Source organism: Phoca vitulina, unplaced genomic scaffold, assembly GCF_004348235.1.
Source record: "Phoca vitulina isolate PV1807 unplaced genomic scaffold, GSC_HSeal_1.0 scaffold86, whole genome shotgun sequence".
NCBI classification, from domain to species: domain Eukaryota; kingdom Metazoa; phylum Chordata; class Mammalia; order Carnivora; family Phocidae; genus Phoca; species Phoca vitulina.
The window spans coordinates 1658014-1680107 of record NW_022589789.1 but is presented as its reverse complement, the minus strand read 5'-3'; the positions used below and the strand labels follow the sequence as shown (position 1 = coordinate 1680107).

General features: G+C 40.8%; 1 protein-coding gene across 2 annotated transcripts in view; it reads left to right on the top strand.

The window, feature by feature from the left end:
- The window catches only part of CCNY (cyclin Y), a 222985-nt gene that overhangs the window by 190200 nt on the left and 10691 nt on the right, over positions 1-22094 (top strand). For both annotated transcript variants that reach the window (XM_032395665.1, XM_032395666.1), the window contains exon 8: positions 17532-17698. In XM_032395665.1, the coding sequence (XP_032251556.1) occupies positions 17532-17698 (167 nt within the window). The remainder of the gene's footprint in view (positions 1-17531; positions 17699-22094) is intronic.

Sequence of the window (22094 nt, the reverse complement as noted above, 5' to 3'; positions counted from 1 at the left end):
AAGAGGTTTTTAAAAAATCTTTTTGTCTTTCTTGTTCACTGCAATGTGACCAACATCAGAACACAGCCGGGTACCTAATAAATATTAAATGTCAAAGTAAGTGTAGTAAGAACTGCTTACTGCTGAAGTAAACGAAAGTGGTGTTGATGTGCTTTGCACTTTGCCTGAAACATAGGGAGCATTCAGGAGCTATTTGCTATAGTCTTCCCCTACCCCGGGAGTTTTATAAAACTTTAAACTCCTATTCTGCTATTCTATTTAAGGTATTAAGGTAAGCTTTCTGAAGGGAGGGTGGCGAAGTCATTAGCTTGGGGACATTGCTCAGCTGAGCCCCTGACTGAGTGTCGCCCAGAAGGTTGGTTCTATCTGATGGTGATGGGAGGGAGAAAGGAAGTCAGTAGCTGATAGAGAGCAGTCAGGCATAAAGAAAGGGGGAGTTGAGAAGAAATGGGGGTGGCAACTAATGGAACTAACCAGACAGAAGATGTATTACCTTTTTATTAATTCCTTATTTTTTGTAGCTTTATTGAGATATCTAGTTCAACTTACCATAAAATCCCCTTATTTAAAGTGAGCACTTCAGTGATTTTTTGTATCTTGTACGACCATCACCACAACCTAATTTCAGAATATTTTCATCATCCCATAAAGAAACCCTTTACCCTTTATCAGCCACTCTCCATCCCCAGTCCCCACCCTAGGCCCAAATAAACCCACTAATCTATTTTCTTTCTCAAGGGATTTGCCTATTCTAGACATTTCGTAGAACAGATTCATATACTATGTGGTCTTTTGTGACTGGCTTTTCATTTACTGTAATGTTTTCAAACAGCATCCATTTTGTGACATGTAGAGTGTTTCATTCTTTTTTATTACCAAATAATGTTCCATTTTGTTTATTCATTCATCAGTTGATGGACATATGAGTTTCTATTTTTTAGCTATTATGAATAACGCTGCTGTGAACATTTGTATACATGTTTTTGAGTTAGACATATATTTTCATTTCATTTCTCTTGCTATATACCTAAGAATGGAATTGCTGGGTCATATGGTAACTCTTTAATTTTTTGAGGAATAGTCTGTTTTCCAGTATGGTTGCACCATTTTACATTCCCATTGGCAGTTCCCTAATAGGAGGGTTCCAGTTTTTTCACATGTAATGTTCCTTGCCAACCCTTGTTGTCTTTTTTGATTTTAGCCACTTTTAGAAGTGTTATCTCATTGTAGTTTTGATTTGCATTTCCCTAATGATTAGTAATGTTGAACATCTTTTCATGTGTTTACTGGTCATTTGTATATCTTCTTTGGAGAAATGGGTCTATTCAAATTCTTTGCCCATTTTTAAATTGGGTTGTCTTTTTATTATTGAATTATAAGAGTTCTTTATATGTTCTGGCTTAAAAGTCCCTTGTCAGGTAATGATTCACAAGTATTTTCTCCTATTCTCTGTGTTGTCATTTTACTTTCTTAATAGTATCATTTACAATATTGGTTTTCATTTTCATAAAGCCCAATCTATATATATTTTTTCTTTTGTTTCTTGTGCTTTTGGTGTTGTATCTAAGAAACCATTGAATAACTCAAGGTGATGTTGATTTACTCCTGTGTTTTCTTTTAGGAGTTATGTAATTTTCGGTCTTACATTTAGGTATATGATCCATTTGGAACTCATTTTTGTGAGGTAGGGGTCCAGATTTATTCTTTTGCACGTGGATATCCAGTTGTTGCAGTGCCATTTGTTGAAGAGACTGTCCTTTTTTCATTGAATTGTTTCATAACTCTTGTCAAAAATCAATTGACCATAAATGGACAGGTTTATTTCTGGACTTTCAGTTTTATGCCATTGATCTGTTTGTATTTCCTTATGTCCACAACCACACTGTCTTGATTACCATAGCTTTGTAGCCGAAGTTAGAAAGTATAACTCTTGGGACACCTGGGTGGCTCAGTTGGTTAAGCGTCCGACTCTTGATTTTGGCTCAGGTCTTGAGGTTGGGCTCTGCGCTGGGCATGGAGCCTGCTTAAGATTCTCTCTCTCCCTCTGCCCCTCCCCCCACTCTCGCACTCTCAAAGAAAAAAAAAGAAAGTATGACTCTGACTCTTCCAACTATGTTATTCTTCAAGATTTTTTTTAGCTATTCTGTGACCCTTACGTTTTCAATTTTAAAATTAGCTTGCTAGTTTCTGCAAAACAAACAGAAACAAAACCAGCTAGGATTTTGACAGGAACTGCATCAAATATGTAGATCAATTTGGGGACTATTTTAGTCTTAACACTAGTACGTCTTCTAGTCCGGGAACGTGGGATGTCTTTCCTTTTAGATTTTCTTCTTTTTCTTTCAGCAGTTTTATAGTTTTCAGTGCACAAGTCTTGCACTTACTTTATTAAATTTATTCCTAGGTATTCTGTTTCATTCAACAGTAAGTGGAGTTGTTTTCTTAATTTTCATTTTGAGATTGTTTATTGCTAGTGTATAGGAATATAATTTATTTTTGTAGATTCATCTTGTATCCTTCCACATTGCTGAACTCATTTTAGTTCTAATAGTATTTTACTAGATTCCTTAGAATTTTATATATGCAAGATCATGTCATCTGCAAATAGACATAGTTTTACTTCTCCCTTTCTAAGCTGGATGCTTTTTATTGGTTTTCCTGGCATATTTGTCTTAGCTAGACCTCTAGCACAGTGTTGAATAGAAGTGGTGAGAGTGCACATCCTTGTTTTGTTCATGATCTTATAGGGAAAGCTTTCGGTCTTTTTCTCTTAGATGTGTTAGCTGTGGGTTTTTCATAGATGCCTCTGTCAAATTGAGGAAGTTCGCTTCTATTCCTAATTTGTGGAGTTTTTTTTTTTTTTTTTTTGTAAGAGTATTGGATTCTGTCAAATGCTTTTCCTACACGTATTGAGATTGATCATGTGGTTTTTCCTTTACTTTATGGATATGTTAAAATCAACCTTGCATTCCTGGGATAAATTATCCCACATGGTTGTGATATATAATTATTTTTATATGTTGCTGGATTTGGTTTGCTAGTGTTTTGTTGAGAATTGTTGCATCTATATTTGTAGGGGCTATTGTTCTTTGATTTTCTTGTGATCTCTTTGGTTTTGGAATCAGCATAATGCTGACCTTATGACTTAGGAACCATTCCTTCCCCTTCTGTTTTTCTGAAGAGTTTGAGGATTGGTGTTCATTCTTATTTAAATGTTTGGTAGAATTCACCACTGAAGCCATCTTGGTCAGGATTTTTCCTTGTTGGAAGTTTTTATATTATAAATTCTACCTCTTTCCTTACTATAGGTCTATTCCGGTTATCTATTTCTTCTTCAGTTGGTTTGTGTCATTTAGTAATTTGTCCATTTCTTTTTTTTTTTTTTTAATTTTATTTATTTTTGAGAGAGAGAGAATGAGAGGGGTGAGGGTCCGAGGGAGAAGCAGACTCCCTGCTGAGCAGGGAGCCCGATGCGGGACTCGATCCCGGGACTCCAGGATCATGACCTGAGCCGAAGGCAGTCGCTTAACCAACTGAGCCACCCAGGCGCCCAGTAATTTGTCCATTTCATCTAAGTTATCCAATTTGTTGGATAATAGTTGTTTATAGTATTCCCTTACAATTTTTTTTTTTTTAATTTCTGTAAAGTCTATTGTAATGTCTCCTTTCTCCTCCTGCTTTTACTAATTTTAGTCTTCTTTCTTTTTTTCTTGGTTGGTCTGGCTAAAGGTTTATCAATTTTAGTGATCTTTCTAAAGAACCAACATTCAGTTTATTGATTTTCTGTTTTTCTGTTCTCTGTTTCATTTGTTTCCACTCTAATCTTTATTAATTCCTTCCTCCTGCTTTTTTTAGGTTTAGTTTGCTCTTCTTTTTCTTCTGGTTACTTACAGATATCGTTTAGGAAAATCAATTGTATATTGTTTTACTTGGTAGAGAATTAAAATACCCAAGTGGGAGTTAACTAAAGAAATTATAGCTTAAGGTGGAAGGTTAGGTTATTGATTTGAGATTATCCTTTTTTAATATAGGAATTTAATAAATTTCCCTCTAAGCTTTAGCTATGTTGCATAAATTTTGCTAAGTTGTGTTTTCATTTTTATAGAGATATTTTCTTGAGTAAGCTTTTAATTTTAGATGTATAGGAAAATTGTGAAGGTAGTACAGAGTTCCCATATACCTCACACCCAGTTTATTACTAACATCTATAATATTATATAACATCTATAATGTTATTATTGGCCTCTTATATTTGTATATTTGTTACAATTAAAGAACCGATACTGAGATATTATTAACTAAAGTTCATGCTTTATTCAGATTCCTTAGTTTTTACCCATTGTCCCTTCTCTTTCCCAGGATCCCATCCAGGATACCACATTACATTTAGTTGTCATATCTCCTTAGCCTCCTCTTGTCTGTAATTGTTTCTCAGACTTTCCTTATTTTTTTTGTTTTTTTAAGTTTTTATTTTAATTCCAATTAGTTAATTTACAGTGTTATATTAGTTTCAGGTGTACAATATAGTGATTCAGCAATTCCATACATCAGGCCTGTGCTTATCACAAGTGCACACCTTAATCCCTATCACCTATTTAACTCATCCCCCTGCCACCCTCCCCTCTGGTAACCATCAGTTTGTTCTCTATAATTAAGAGTTTGTTTCTTGGTTTGTCTCTCTCTGTTTTTCTTTTTTCCCTTTGCTCGTTTGTTTTGTTTCTTAAATTGCACATAGGAGTGAAATCATATGGTATTTGTCTTTCTCTGACTTATTTCGCTTAGCATTATACTCTCAAGCTCCATCCATGTTGTTACAAATGGCAAGATTTCATTCTTTTTTTATAGCTGAATAATACTCCATTATATGTGTGCGTGTTTGTGTATATGTATACCACATCTTCTTTATTCATTCATCAATCAATGGACACTTAGGCTGCTTCCATAATTTGGTTATTATAAATAATGCTACAGTAAACATTGTGGTGCATGTATCCCTTTGAATTAGTATTTTCATGTTCTTTGGCTAACTACCCAGTAGTGTGATTGCAGGATCATATAGAGTATTTCAATTTTTAACTTTTTAAGGATCCTCCATACTGTTTTCCACATTAGCTGTACCAGTTTGCATTCCCACCAACAGTGCACAAGTGTTCTTTTTTCTTCACATCCTCGCCAACACCTGTTGTGTCTTGTATTGTTGATTTTAGCCATTCTTTTTTTTTTTTTTAAGATTTTATTTATTTATTTGACAGAGAGAGACACAGCGAGAGAGGGAACACAAGCAGGGGGAGTGGGAGAGGGAGAAGCAGGCTCCCCGCGGAGCAGGGAGCCCGATGCGGGGCTCGATCCCAGGACCCGGGATCATGACCTGAGCCGAAGGCAGACGCTTAACGACTGAGCCACCCAGGCGCCACCGATTTTAGCCATTCTTACAAGTTTAAGGTGGTGCCTCATTGTGGTTTTGATTTGCATTTCCCTAACGGTAGGTGATGATGAGCATCTTTTCATGTGTCTGTTGGCCATCTCTATGTCTACTTTGGGGAAATGTCTGTTCATGTCTTCTGCCCAGTTTTTAATTGGAATATTTGTTTTTTGGGTATTGAGTTTTTTAAGTTCTTTATATATTTTGGATACTAACCCTTTATTGGTTATGCCATTTGCAAATATTTTCTCCCATTGTGTAGGTTGCCTTTTAGTTTCATTGATTGTTTCTCTTGCGTGCAGAAGCTTTTTATTTTGACGTAGTCCCAAGAGTTTATTTTTGCTTTTGTTTTCCTTGCCTCAGGAGGCACATCTAAAACAAAAACTTGCTATGCCTGACATCAAAGAAGATACTCTCTGTGTTGTCTTGCATGGTTTTTATGGTTCCATGTCTCACATTTTGGTATTTAGTCCATTTTGAATTTATTTTTGTGTATGGTATAAGAAAGTGGTCCGTTTCGTTCTTTTGCATCTGGCTGTCCAGTTTTCCCAGCACCATTTGTTGAAGAGACTTTTTTCCATTGGATATTCTTTCCTGCTTTGTTGAAGATTAATTTACCATATAATTGTGGGTTTATTCTGGGTTTTCTGTTTTGTTCTGTTGATCTATGTGTCTATTTCTTGCCAGTACCATACTGTTTTGATTGCTACAGCTTTGTAATACAGCTTGAAGTCTGGAATTGGGATGCTTCCAGCTTTGCTTTTCTGTTTCAAGATTACTTTGGCTATTTGTCTTTTGTGGTTCCATACAAATTTTAAGATTATTTGTTCTAGTTGTGTGAAAAATGCTATTAGTATTTTGATAGGGATTGCATTAAATGTGTAAATTACTTTGGGTAGTATAGGCATTTTAACAATATTTGTTCTTCCAACCCGTGAGCATGAAATGTCTTTCCATTTCTTGGTGTCATTTTCAATTTCTTTTATCAATGTTTTATAGTTTTCGGAGTACAGGTCTTTTACCTTTTTGGGTAGATTTATTCCTATGTATCTTACTATTTTTGGTACACTTGTAAATGGGGTTGTTTGCTTTCTGCTGCTTCGTAATTGGTGTATAGAAATGCAAGATTTCTGTACATTGATTTTTGTACCCTGTGACTTTACTGAATTTGAATATATCAATTCTAGCAGTTTTTTGGTGGAGTCTTTCAGGTTTTCTGTATATTGTATCATGTCATGTCACCTGCAAATAGTGAAAGTTTTACTTATTCCTTACTGATTTGGATGCCTTTTATTTCTTTTTGTTGTCTGATTGCTGTGTCTTAGACTTCCAGTACTATGTAGAATAAAAGTGAGAATGTACATCCTTGTCTTATTCCTGACCTTAGGGGAAAAGATGAGGATGATATTAGTTGTGGGTTTTTCACATAAAGGCTTTATTGTGTTGAGGTGTGTTTCTTCTAAACCTACTTTGTTGGGGCGCCTGGGTGGCACAGTCGGTTAAGCGTCTGCCTTCAGCTCAGGTCATGATCCCAGGGTCCTGGGATCAAGCCCTGCATCGGGATCCCTGCTCAGTGGGGAGCCTGCTTCTCCCTCTCCCGCTCCCCCTGCTTGTGCACTTGCGCGCGCGCTCTCTCTCTCTGTCGAATAAATAAAATCTTTAAAAAAAAAACAACCTACTTTGTTGAGGATTTTTATCATGAATGGATGTTGTACTTTGTCAAATGCCTTCTCTGTGTCTATTGAAATGATCATATGATTTTTATTCTTTCTTTTATTGATGTGATGTATTGCATTGATTGATTTGCAAATATTGAACTACCCTTGCATCCCAAATTGCACTTGATCGTGGTAAATGATTTTTTTAATGTATCATTGGATTTAGTTTGCTAATATTTTGTTGAGGATTCTGTATTCCTCTATGTTCATCAGAGATATTGGCTTATAGTTCTCCTTTTTTGTGTTGTCTTCATCTGGTTTTGGTTATCAGGGTAATGTTGGCCTCAGAATCTTTCCTTCTTCTTCTCTTTTTTTTTGGAATAGTTTGAGAAAAAGAATTTACCTGTGAAGCGATCTGGTCCTGGACTTTTGCTTCTTGGGTTTTTTGATTACTGATTCAATTTCATTGCTGGCAATTAGTCTGTTCAAATTTTCTACTCCTGATTCAGTTTTGGGAGGTTATAAGTTTCTAGGAATTTATCCATTTCTTCTACATTGTCCAGTTTGTTTGCTTATAATATTTCATAATACTCTTTTATAATCCTTTATTTTTTGTGGTTTTGGTTATTGTTTCTCTTCTTTCATTTCTGAATTTGTTTGAGTCCTCTCTCTCTGTCTCTCTCTTTTTTCTTTTTTTTGTGAGGCTGGCTAAAGGTATTTCAATTTTGTTGATCTTTTCAAAGAACCAGCTCCTGAGTTCATTTATCTGTTCTATTGTTTTTTAGTATCTGTTTTGTTTATTTCTGCTCTAATCTTTATTATTTGGTTCTTTATATTTTGGGTGGGTTTTGTTTGAGCTTGTTTTTCTAGCTCCTTCGGGTGTAAGGTTAGGTTGTTTATTTGAGAGTTTTCTTGCTTCTTGAGGTAGGCCTGTATTGCTATAAACTTCCCTCTTTCCTCTTTTGCTGCATCCTAAATATTTTGGACCGTTGTGTTTTCAAATTCATTTGTCTTCATTATTTTTTGATTTCCTTTTTGATTTCTTGGTTGACCCATTCATTGTTTAGTAGAATGTTATTTAACCTCCATGTATTTGTGTTGTTTCTAGATTTTTTTCTTATTGTTGATTTCTAGTTTCATAGCATGTGCTAAGAAAAGATGCATGTATGACTTCTTTTTGAATTTGTTGATACTTGTTTTGTGGCCTAATGTATGACTTATTCAGGCGAATATTTCATGTGCACTTATAAAGAATGTGTATTCTGCTGTTTTAGGGTGGAATGTTCTAAATATAACTGTTAGATCCATCTCGTCCAGCGTGTCATTCAAAGCCACTATTTCCTTATTGATTTTTCGTTGGATGATTTACCAATTGCTGTGAATGGGGTATTAAAGTCCCCTACTATTATTGTATTACCATTAATTACTTCCTTTATGTTTGTTATTAATTGCTTTATGTATTTGGGTGCTCCCGTGTAAGGTGCATAAATATTTACAATTGTTAATATTTTCTTGTTGGACTTTTCCCTTTATAATTATATAGTGTCCTTCTTGTCTGTTGTTACAGTCTTTGTTTTAAAGTCCATTTTGTCCGATGTGAGTACTGCTACCCCAGCTTTCTTTTCACTTCCATTTGCATGATAAATACTTTTCCATCCATTTACGTTCAATTTTCGTATGTCTTTAGGTCTGAGATGAGTTTCTTGTAGGCAGCATGTATGGGTCTTACTTTTTTTATCCATTCTATCACCCTGTATCTTTTGATTGGAGTGTTTAGGTCATTTACATTCAAAGTAATTATTGATAGTTAGGTACTTATTGCCATTTTCTTACTTGTTTTATGGCTGTTTTTGTAGTTCTTCCCTGTTCCTTCTCTTGCTCTCTTTGCTCACTTTTTGTGGCTTTCTTTAGTGATATCCTTGGATTCCTTTCTTTTTATTTTTTTACATGTCTATTACTGGTTTTTGATTTGTGGTTACCATTAGATTTGTATATAACATCTTCTGCATATAGCAGTCTGTATAAAATTGATCATCACTTAAGCTTGAACCTGTTGGGGTTAATGTAGAGCATGAAGTCATCCATAATACCTGGCTTGCTAAAATATAACATGGAAGCCGCTGGGGGCAATGGAAAGTTTCGGAGAAGGGCATAGGCCTTTGGAATGCCGAGGCATGCATGACCACTCTGCTGTAGGAATGCCGCAGGGAGTTGCCGTCCCGAAGCTTTCTTAGCCCAAACAGCCGCCCTGTGATCTAAGAGATGTATTTATCGTCCCTTTAGGCTATGTTTAGCAGAACTCGTAGAACACGCAGATAAGCATATCGTATCTTTCCCGCAAACAGATCCTCCTAGTTTCAGTAAGACCCCTTGTCACACATCACGTGCTTGAGAAACAGTGATAAGGATTTGTGATTATCCTGAAGGACCAATAAAAGCCGGAGCAAAGAAGGGCAAAGGATCTTTGTCTCTGAGCGTTCACCCCCTTGCTTTCTCCTCTCTTTCACAGCAAGGTTTGGAGTAATCTTTCATCCATTGGTACAGGGATTGCTGGCCATTCCTGGCAAGTGGTGACCCCGACGTGATTGTTGGGGTTAATGTTAGAGCATGAAATCATCCATAATATCTAGCTTGCTAAAATGTAACACAGAGCCTGCTGGGGGCAGTGGAAGGTTTCATGCCCTACATAACCCTAACATGAACCCATTCTTTACTCTTCTCCCTGTTACGTTTTAGGTATATGGTGTCATGCTTTACTTCCTTTTATTCTGTGAATCCCTTGACTGATTTTTATAGATATACTTAATTTTACTGCTTTTTGTGCTTCCTACTTTTTTTACTTTTGCTTATGGTTTTTCTTTTCCACTCAATGAATCCCCTTGAACATTTCTTGTAGGGCTATTTAGTGGTCATGAATTCCTTTAACTTTTGTCTGTCTAGGAAACTTTTTTTTTTTCTTTTAAGATTTTATTTATTTATTTGACAGAGAGAGACACAGCGAGAGAGGGAACACAAGCAGGGGGAGTGGGAGAGGGAGAAGCAGGCTTCCTGCCGAGCAGGGAGCCTGATGTGGGGCTCGATCCCAGGACCCTGGGATCATGACCTGAGCCGAAGAAAGGCAGACGCCTAACCACTGAGCCACCCAGGCACCCCTGTCTAGGAAACTCTTTATTGCTCCTTTTTTTTTAATTTATTTTTTTTTTATTTTATTATGTTAATCACTTTATCTCTCCTTCTGTTCTGAATGATAGTCTTGCTGGATAGAGTATTCTTGGCTGCAGGTTGTTTCCTTTCAGCTCTTTGAGTATATCATGCTACCGTCTTCTGGCCTACAAAGTTTCTGCTGAAAAATCCGCTGATAACTAGATTACAGGGTTTCCCTTGTATGCAGCTGTCTTCTTTTCTCTTGCTGCTTTTCACATTCTTTCTTTATCACCACTTTCTGCCATTTTAATTATTGGGTGTCTTGATGTGGATCTCTTTGGGTTGATTTTGCTGGGGGCTCTCTGTGTCTCCTGGATCTGGATTTCTGTTTCCTTCCCCAGATTCAGGAAGTTTTCAGCTTCAAATAAATCTTCTGCCTTCTTTTCCCTCACTCATCTCCTTGTGGGATCTCTATAATGTGAATGTCATTACGCTTGATGTTGTCCCTGAATTCCCCATATATATTTTCATTTGTTATTATTTTTTTCTCTCCTATTCAGCTCCATTACTTTCCATTACTCTGTCCTCCAGATGCTGATCAGTTCTGCTTCCTCTAGTCTACTGTTTATCTAGTGTATTTTTAATTTCAGATACTGAGGTTTTCATCTCTGATTGGTTCTTTTTTATGTTTTCTATCTCTTTGTTGAGGGTCTCACTGAAGTCCTGTACCCTTTTCTCAAGTCCAGTGAGTATCTTTATGACCATTACTTTGAATTCTCTATTATGCATATTACCTCTGTTTTATTTAGGTCTCTTGTTGTGATTTTTTTCCTGTTCTTTCATTTGGGGCATATTCCTCCATCTCCTCATTTTGTCTCTCTGTGTCTGTTTCTCTGTTTTTGGAAAGTCACCTACGTCTCCTGCTGTTGAAAGTCGTGGCCTAGTGAAGAAGAGGTCCTGTAGTGCCCTTCAGTGCAGTGACCCCTGTTCACCAGAATCTGGTGCTTCAGGGGGGTCTCCCGGGTGTGCTGTGTGTACCCTGCCGTTGTGGCTGAGCCCCTTTTGCTTTTAGTCCAGTCGCCTGCAGTGGCTCACTTTGCCTGTTTTGGGAAGGTCTGGTCCCTGTGTAGGCCAGTCCGGGACTGCCTTGGGCTTGAGTTGAGTGAGACCAGGCATTTGCCAGAGCTGGAGTAGCACCCAGTGGCAGATGCTTTCCCTGTTTTGTCCCCTGAGAAGTGTTGGTTGTGGGGGGTGGGGGGTGAGAGAGGTGCTGCAGTCATACCAGATGTCTGCCCTTAGTCCACTGCTGGGGCCACAGTTGGACTGGTGTGTGAGGTTATCTTCCCTGTCCCTGGGGTAGGAGTCACTCTGGGATTGTGCTAGCCCCTGTTGGGACTGCCAGGGCTTGTAGCACCACATTGGATGGGCTCTGACCAAAAATATTGGAGGAAACAGGACCATAGGAGAACGTGGGTGCAGGTGGGCAGTGTTAGCAAGGTTTGTGCTGGTCTAAGGTAGGGGACCTTAGCCTTGGGGACTGAGGCCTGCAGATCCAGACTTCAGATCTGCAGAAATACCTGGGTCCAGGACACACAGTGTTAGCAAGGTTTGCTTGGGCTTCCTGTGGGAGGGCACCTAGAGCAGAGGCCTGGCTGGAGGGGGCATGTCCACAGGAGAATGTGGGGGTGTGGGACATGCTGTTAAGCAAGTTAGGTGGAGAATGTTTGCACTGTGCTGGTTCCAGCACGTGTCCTTGTGTTTAGGCTAAGGGGCAGGGGAGGGAAACGGCCCCAGCCAGCTCCTTTGTTCCTGGAGAAGTCTCCCAGGGGTTTCTGCCCCTCCAGACATGCTTGCAGTTAGTAAGCAAATCTTCCTCCCTTATACCTCACGCATTTTTCAAACTGCTGTTTCTAAGCTGTATTTCTGCGGGGCTGTTTATTGTATTGTCTGTTCAAGAGCAGGGACTCAGTTTCCTTTTACCCTGCCTGCTCTCCCAGAGCTGAGACCACTGATTTTTAAAGTGCTAGTTGTTAAGCCCCACAAGTTGTAAGAACTTGCAAAATTTGGCCCCTCTGGTTTCCAAAGCCCAGTGTTGCCAGGATTTGTCTTCCCCGTGAAGGTTTCCCCTGCAGGCTCCCTGGTGTGAGGGTCTGTTTCTCTCCCCTCTCCATGCCCGCATGTCCCTCCCTCCTGGGGACAGTCACTGTGAGTCCATTTGGCTCCCAGCCACATCTCTGCGCTTGCTACCCTCTTCATTGTGTCCTCTTCTCTACATTTAGCTGTGGAGAGTTTGTTCTGCCAGTCTTCAGGTTGTTTTCTGGGTTATTTACACTGATGTAGGTGTTACCTAGTTATATCCATGGGAGGAGGTGAGCTTCGGGTCCTCCTACACCACCGTCTTCCCTGGTAGTCCTAGATAAGCTCTCTCAAATCGGTTTGGAATAATTTCAGTATCATCAAGATTTTGGTATATATCCTTGATTCCATGAGTTTGCATTTTATTCCTCCCCCATGCCTTTGAACAGTTTTGTTACATGCAGTCAGCTGAATGCTCTTTGTAACTCTGTAATTGCTCACTGACCTGTATTTTCTAGAGACTCCTTAGGATAGTCCTTCTCATGAATTTAAATCTGAAAATTTAATTGAGCAAGCTTGTCCTATTAGCAATGAATGGTCTAGGAATATTGTTTAGGAAAAATCAATTATTATTTTACTTGGCAGAGAATTAAAATATCCAACTGGGAATTTACTAAAGAAATTGCAGCTGACCCTTGAATATGGCCTTACTGACAAGTTCTGCTAAATTACATGCTATTAAGTGGAGGTTATTATGAATGCCTCATCCCCCAGCATAACAGCTGCCTTCCCTTGGTAAGGGGTGTACTGTAATACCTAATTCCTTTAGTTAGCCTTAGTGGAATATCAGACATGGAATGATACTTTTGGGTTCTTTTTTTAGTATTAAATATTATTGTAAATATCATTAACATGCTTATTAATAAGTCTACCAACTATGATATAAAGTAAGTAAGAAGTAAATTGAGTAGCCACCCATTTGCACTGAGCCAGTGAGAGTCTATTTCAGTGGGGAGCTTGGAGAGATTTGCATACCTTGTCTGTGTAAGGGGTGAACATTGTTTCACAACCTTCTTTGTCTCATGCTTTAAAAATCTGGAGACTTAGTTAGGTCCAGTCTTCGTTTTCTGCCCTTAGTTCAGTTTTATTGTATATTTTGTGATTCTTTTTTTCTGTTTTAATTTTTTTGAGTGTAGTTGACACACAGTGTTACATTTGTTTCATGTGTACAGCATAGTGATTTGACAAGTTCATACTTTATGTGGTGCTCACCACAAGTGTAGCCCTTCTTGATGGAGAATGAGAAGAGTTAGTTGTCAGCCTTTGTCAAAGATGCAGTCTGGGGTCCCCAGGACAGAGTCTGGCTGAAATTCCGCTTGACCTGGCCTGGATTTTTACCTGAAGAATGACAGTTTTCACACAAATGAAAGTCATGATCTAAAACATTAGCTCACTCTTTTTGCTCATTTAATATAATAAATGCCATTGAAAAGATCATGGAGCTCTAGTCAGTGACCTACTTTTTCTCGCCAGTAGGTGTCACAACCAAATGCTGTTATGTTACTGCTCACTGAGAGAGGTTTGGAAACTCCCGCAACGGTGCCGTAAAGCAGTGATAAAGCAGTGAGAATGCCACGCTGTGTGACTTCCTGGGGCTTATTGGAAGGTCTTTTTGACTGTCTGCGCTTGGCACAGCAGAGTGACTCTGTCCTCTGAACTTCCTCGTCCACCACTGTACCTGGCCCACAAACCATGGGCTCCGTTTCGCCTTTAAATCCACTCTGCCTTTGTCAATGCAGTTCCCTTTCCTGGATGCCATTCTTTGTGGCCATGTTCTTACCTAAATTCCTTACACGAAAATGTACCTCCCGTTGCTGTATTCCAGAGCCAGGGCTCCTACGTGGATGGTGTGTCCGTGAATGAAGCAGCCTGAGATGACACCCTCTGCTAGCATTGTGCTAGATGCTGGGCACACAAGTGGGAATGAGACATGGCCCTTGTCCTCAGGGAGCTTAGGGTTTACTAGGTGGAGAGCCTGATAAGGCTCTCTCCCCCTTTCCCTCTCTCTTCCTACTCTCCCTCCTAAGTACCTCACCCCCCTGGCCTCCTTGCCCCTCTCCACCCACACAGTCACTGCCTGAAGTGTTTTTACATCTTTAATTTTATTTTTTGCTGTGAAAGAGACCATTTCAATTTCCTTCTTATATGCCCTGTATAATATTGTAAGCCTAATTCAGGTACTTAAAAACACCTCCATTTGCCTTGGAGCTTCTTCTCCAGAGTATTACACATCTTTTTTTTTTTTTTTTTTTTTAAGATTTTTTAAAAGTTCTTTATCTGACAGAGAGATAGCACAAGTAGGCAGAGTGGCAGGCAGAGGGTAAGGGAGAAGCAGGCTTCCCGCCGAGCAGGGAGCCCCATGTGGGGCTCGATCCCAGGACTCTGGGATCATGACCTGAGCCGAAGGCAGCCGCTTAACCGACTGAGCTACCCAGGCGCCCCGAGTATTACACATCTTAAGAGCAGAACACACCAGATATTATTCCTCCCTCTCCTTTGCTGCCCCTTTACCCTCTCTCCAGATGTTAAAACAGGAGGGGCTCTTAAGGCCCCGGCCCCTCCTTTTCTCTCTCCCTAAGCTGTCATCCCAAGACCTGGGATGTGCCGCAGACACTCAAATTTCTATCTGAGGGCTCTTTTCTTCGAGCTTCACAAGGGTGTGTGTACCGCCTACATGGGTGACGTCTTCTGGGATGTCTCAGACATACAGCGTCCACCTGTAACTGTCTTTCCCCCAGCAGGGCTCCCTGTCTCAGGTGTCGCCCATCCAGCTGTATGAGCTGGAAGCCTTGGGGTCTCCTGCAGCAGCCCACCTTCTTGGTTGTTGGGGTCCCTGGACTCTAGGTCGGTCTGATAGGACTGTCAGTCTCTCCTGTCATGTCCCCAGTTCAGACCCTGATCTTGCTTATCCCAACTGCTGCATCGTCTCCTCTGCCCATCAGCTGTGCTCCTTTCCAGCCCATTTTCCACGGTGTGGCCAGAGCCGTCGGTGCTGCTGTCCTGTGTCTCCAGCGATGGGCACCGTGCTTGGCACATAGTTACTGCTCTGTTACACAGGGACCCATGGCTTAAGTTTGAGGGCTTCACACCGCCTCTCGCGTATCTGTTCTCATCTTGTGGGCTCTGTGTTGTGTAATTCTTAGTCTGCTTCTGGCATTATCCTGTGCTTCTGTTGACGGATTCGTGTCATTTAACAAACTTCTCCCAATCAACCAGTTAGTTGCCCTGTTTCTCAAGAATTTCCCAAAGTGCAGTCTCCTCCCCAGAGCCCTAATGATGTAACAGGTGTGGACTTTCCCATCTCGTTTATGAGTATTGATATTTAACTGATAATTATCTTTATTTGTGTATTTGTGTTAACATTTTTTCCCACACATGCCTTTTTAAGATTTTTTTTTTTAATTTTAGAAAGAGAGACAGCGAGTGAGTGAGCAAGTGCAAGAGAGGAGACGGGAGGACGGGGAGGGAGAGGGACAAGCAGACTCCATGCTGAGCATGGAGCCTGACGTGGGGCTCGATCCCACGACCTCAAGATCACAACATGAACCGAAACCAAGAATCGGACACTGAGCAGACTGAGCCAACCAGACACGCCCCTGCCCCCACCACCACATGCCTTTTTAAAAATTGCATGATATTTAAGACTTTATGGGCATTACAAACTATGAAAAATTTAATACTATATAGATTTCATCTGTTTTAGGAAGCAGGTTCTTAAAAGTTTATATATGATTCGTTTCGTTTGTTTCTTTCTGATACAGTAATTCCACTTTGTAAATGTGTTTGATAAACTATAGAAACAATAATTCCATGGTTCAGAGAAGTATAAAACATGCTGATAAACAGAAGGAAAACTTTAAAAGGAATTCTTACCTTGTGACCCAAAGTAAGCAAAGCACTTTGTGGGTATTTCTGATATCTGTCTTCAAGCTACATTATGGCAATTTATAAATCTTATGTTACTTGGTTTCATTTACCAACTTCAGCTAAAATTATTTCATTTAAAAATCGAATCAAAACCACAGTGAGATACCTACTTCACACTCATTAGGATGACTATTATTAAAAAAAAAAAAAAAAAAGACAAAACAAAATAACTGGTGTTGGCGAGGATATGAAAAAATTGAAACCCCTGTGCATTGCTGGTGGGAATGTTAAGTGGCCTAGGTACTGTGGAAAAATAATATGGTGGTTCCTTAAAAAATTAAATATAGAATTATCATATCATCCAGCAGTTCTCCTTCTGGGTCCATACCCAAAAGAATCAAAAGTGGAGACTCAAACAGGTATTTGTACACCAGTGTTCACAGCAGCAACATTATTCACAATAACCAAAAGGAGGAAACAACTCAAATGTCCATCGATGGAAAAATGGGTAAACACAATGTGGTATGCAGTGGATTATTATTCAGCCTTAAAAAGGGAAGAAATTTTAACATATGCTACATACTTGGATGAACCTTGAGGACATGCTAAGAGAAAAAAGCCAGAACAAAAATGACAAACATTGAATGATTTCTAGAGTAGTCAAACTCATGGAGACAAAGTAGAATGGTTGTTGCCAAAGGTTGGGGGGAAGGGGAACAGGGAATTGGTTAGTAGGAACAGAGTTTAGTTCGGGATGATGAGAAAGCTCTGGGGACAGAGATGGGTGGTGATTTTACAACAGTGTGAATGTACTTACTGCTACGGAACTGTGCACTTAAAAATGGTTAAATGGTAAATGTTATATATATTTTACCACAATAATAAAAAAATAGGTTTATTGATGCAGCATGTAAATTTATAATTGCCTCAAAATAAAAACTTTACGAGATAGAAAACGTTTGTTCCTTTGACACTGTTTGTTGAAATTTGTACCATTGTATGTGAATCCGTATTGATACCGTAGTTGTTAGAGTGAGAAATTAACCTGTGCTACCTGGAATTTGTTCCTGCCTCAGAGTCTTTTACGATCCAGCTACATCCACACTCTTCAGTTACGGAGGGTGTCCATTTCCCATCAGACTAGCTGAGCCCTTTGACTTTTTAAAAAATAGGTATGATCAGAGGATAAATCCCTGTTTAAAGGCTGGTGAAATGGAGTCAAACAGTTTTAGAGTTTATGTATGCTAGCATGTAGGACAAAACAACTCAAATCCTTTAGCTCTGGCATTTTCATGTCTTCCCAGGTATACCTTGAAAGACTTTTAACATATGCAGAGATAGACATCTGTCCGGCCAACTGGAAGCGGATTGTTCTAGGGGCGATCCTGCTGGCCTCCAAGGTTTGGGATGACCAGGCTGTGTGGAATGTGGACTACTGCCAGATCCTGAAAGACATCACGGTGGAGGACATGTGAGTGTGTGTGTTGGGGTGGGGGGTGGGGCACCATTTGGGAAGGAACCATGTCCCTCTGAATTGTCTGTATGGTAAAGAAGGAATGAATTTGACTAAAGGTCTCTTGTGAGTGGGCACAACAAGGACGTGGCTGGGGAATATTATATCTGTACTACTCTTCATCGAGGATCATGAACAGGTACTGGTTACACTTTCTGAGTTTGTGAAACTAGTTACTGAAACTATATTATGGCAAAAGCATTCCTTTACCTTAATCAGAAAGGTGTAGATAATGCTGTCACCTCTGTGATGGCTTTTGTTCTGGCTCTTTACCTCACTGCAGACTCATAACAATGCCCCACACCAGTCTTTTGTGGGCAAGAGCCTCCTCAAAAAAGCAGAAGAGCTAAAATATTTTGTTTCTGTTTAGTTTCAGGGAGAATTTGCAAGTTCAGTTGGTTAAAATCAGCATTCTGTCCTTGGGTGCTCTCATGTGTCTCATTAGGGCTGCATGTTCTCCCCCAGCTGGTCTCAGAGCCCCAGCTCAGTGGAAGCGCCATGAGCTTGGGGGGCGAGGGGCGTCCACCCCCATAGCTCTCAGGGCGGTCTTGGGATTTCTCAGATGGTTCAGTCCTTAGATTTAGGTGAGGATTGTGAGCAGGAGACCTGCAGGCCTGTTGTCTGCGATCTCTGGGGTCTGGGAATACAGGAAATAGGTTTAGAGCCTCTTACAGGAAAAAGGAGCTGTTTTGGAAAATGATCAGGATAAACTATTTACAGTTCCTTATGGTTTTTAGGTACTTCTGACACTATTCTTGCTAAAATTTTTCAATTATTATTTGTTCGGCTTCCTTGAGGAAGCTTTAGGGTGGAGGAGGTGCCCAGTGGTGTCTCAGTCCACCTCCATGTTCCTAGACCCAGTCATCCTGGGGCTGTGGGGTCTTCACAGTGCCTGTGCAGGCTGCTGCTGGGGGGTGTCATGTGGGCACATTAGTTCTGGGTTCCTCACCAGCCTAAGGCCCTCCTTGCCTCTGGTCACTGATTGGATGGCACCCCATTTTTGTGGTACCCTGTGAAGCACACCTGTTTGTCTTCTTAGGTCTTTTGTTGCAGAGCCTATTTCTGCTGTAGACCTATAAAACTCCTTCCTGGGTCTATAATTCTTTATTATAAAAAGGAGGACAAGTGTAAATAAGTTTTTGATAGTAAGAAAAATTAAAGTCTTGATTATATTTCAAAGTGAAAACAACTACTAAAATAATTGTCGTTAGGACCACAGAGGAGGATGCAAGGTGGTAAGAGGTGCTGACTTGTTTCCTTTATTGGAGGTTACTCTGTCAACTCCTTGATATCATTTGACACTTGAGTTGTGTGCCGTAGGAATGACATCATGGTTGTCCTTTCTTGTTTGTGTTGCTGATGTGTGTATGTAGGGGACGAAAATTTTCCCTTTTTCCCCTTTTAGGTTCTTTGGTCTAATAATTAAATTGACATAAGACAAACAGGAGAAAATTTAATTTTGTACATATGGGAGCCCCATAAAAATATGAGACTCAGAGGCCCTCAGGCAAGTGAGGCTTATATGCCATCTGAGCTAAGGAATGGGATTGGGGCCTAGGGCTTCAAAGGGGAGGAGTGCAGTTCAGAGGGAGATAAAAAGAGCAGATGCTTGGTGATCAGATGTTTGCCCCACCATGCAAGTTTTTCACTTCGGGACAGTGAACCCCAGTAAGGGAGGGTGAGCAGCCTGCCTCTCTCTCCCAGAGCAGAAGAGTAGGAAGGGAGGGGCTGAAAGGAGAACCTATATACTTGATGTGTTCTCAGGCAAGTCAGTTTTAACAGTGAGAAATGAAAGTTATAGATCTAGAAATCTGTTCCCTAATGCTCTTGTGTTTTTAGGCGTACTTGGAGAAAGCTTTTGTGTATTGTAAGGGAATACATAAACCAGCATGAAGCCCAGTGCCCCGCTGAGCGCTACAACAGAGACCCAGTGTTACGGGCGGAATTGTGTTCTCTCAGAATTCCTGTGTTGGAGCCTAAGGCCCAGTGCCTCAGAATGTCTCTGTATTTGGAGATAAGGTCGTAAAGAGGTAATTAATTTAAAGTAGGTCACGAGGGTGGGCCCAAATCCAGTAGGACTGAGTCACACAACACAGCAGAGGGACAGCCATGCGAGGACACAGAGAGAAGGCGGCCATCTGCAGGCCAAGAGAGAGGCTTCCGAAGAAACCAACGCTGCTGGCACCCCCATCTTGGACTTCTAGCCTCCAGAATTGTGAGGAAGTAAATGAATGCTGTTTAAGCCCCCAGTCTGTGGTATTGTATTGTGGCAGCCCTGGTAGACCGCTATAGATATTGATCCTGGCAAGTGGGGTGCTGCTCTAACAGTTACCTGAAGATGCGGAAGTGGCATTGCAACTGGGTAATGTGTAGAAGCTACAAGAGTTTTGAGGCACATGTTAGAAAAACCCTAGATTACCTTGAAGGGATAGTTGGTAGAAACATGGTTGTGAAAAGTGATTCTGATGAGGACTCAGAAAGCAGAGAGCTTTAGAGGAAGCTTCTCTCATCTTAGAGATAGACATGTAGTACCACAAACAGAATGTTGCTAGAATTAGGACTGTTAAAGGTGCTTCTGGAGTGCAGTATCAGAAATGAGGAACATGCTGTTGGACACTGGACCAAGGGCAACACTTGTTACACAGTGGCAAAGAACTTGGCCAAATTGTGTTCTAGTGTTTGTGTAAGGTAGAATGTTCAAGAATGAACTGGAATATTTAGCTGAGGAGATTTCTGAGCAGAGTGTTTAGAAACCCTGCCTGGTTTCTCCGTGCTGCTTATAATAAAATCTGAGGAGAGAGAAATTGAAGAAGGAGTTGTTAAGCAAGAAGGGACCAGATGTTGAAGATTTGGAAGAACTCAAATTTTCCCACCTCTGCCTATCCCTATTGCAAGAAATGAGAAAGCATGCTCTGCAGAGAACAGTGAGGGTGTTGTGGCTGGACAGTGTTTGCCAAAGAGGTTACAAGTGTGGCTCGATGGTCCAGTCAGTCGTCCCAGTGGAAATGTTGCCAGTTTAAACTGAAGGGGACAAGACAGGACAAAGTGAAGGAAGGCTGTGGGACTTCAGGATTCTACCGAAGAGCTGTCCTGCTGTGACGTGTTATCCTTCAAAAGGGGAAATGGCCGTGAAGGCAGTTTGGGAGTTGGCAGGGCTGCCTTTGCCCGCACGGGCACAGCAGGTATGGGTCTTGGGGGCTGAGGCTGCCTCCTCCTCGGCTAAGATGTGGGGCTGCTGCCCTTGGCTAAGGGGGCCCAGAGGCAGGGCTCCCCTCTCCATGGGCTGGATGATAGAGCATCAGCCAAAGATTATTCTCAAGCCTTAAAATCGAACGCATTTGCCCTGCTAGATTTCGGACTTGCTTGAGGCCCAAGACCCCTTTCTACTTTTTGATTTCTCCCTTTTGTAATGGGAATGTCTGCCTATGCCTGTGTGACCATTGTACTTTGGAAGCAGATAACTTCCACAGTAGCAAGTTTCACGTGTTCATACCTGCAGAGGAATTTTGCCTCAGGATGAATCAGACCTCTGGTCTCACCCATACCTGATTTAGATGAGATTTTCGGACTTGGAGTTGATGCTGGAATGGGTTAAGACTTTTGGGCTGTTGGGATGGGGTGAATGTATTCTGTATGTGAGGTCTCTTTCTCACACATCACGTTGGCTTTGAGCACCTAGTGACAGTTGCCGTGCATGGGAAAGGGAAGGATGAACTTTGACGGGCAAAAGTCCTGTTAAAGAGGTTACACTGTGGGGTTGGCTTGTTTTTGTTTTGCAGTAACCTCAGAAGAGTCGTGCTCATATGTAAACAAAGGAATCTCAAATACGGAGAAGCCGAGAGACTCGTTTTAGCGCTGCAGAGCAGATAGAGACAGCAAAAACCTCCAGCCCTCCGTGGGTGTAGGGTGCCCGGTCTTTGGTTTTGGTTTTCAGTGGGGTAAAATATACCTGGCATAAAATTGACTAGTTTCGCCACTTTTAAGTGTACAGTTCTGTGGCATTAAGTACCTTCACATTGTGGTGCAACCATCACCAACCAGAAACTGTGTGCCCATTAAATAATACGTCCCCACATCCCCCTGTCCCGGCCCCCGGCAGCCATCATTCTGCTTTGTCTCTGAATTTCACTTCTCTGGATGCCTCACAGAAGCAGAATCACAGTGTTCCTCTTTTTGTGACTGGCTTATTTCACTTAGCATAGTGTCCTCAGGGTTCATCTGTGTAGCAGCACATAGTGGAATTTCCTTCCTTTTTAAGGTCGAAAGTGTTGCAGTCCATGGACATACTCTGTTTTGTTTATCCGTTCAGCCATTGCTAGACACCTGACACTTGCACTGCATCTGCTCTTGGCTC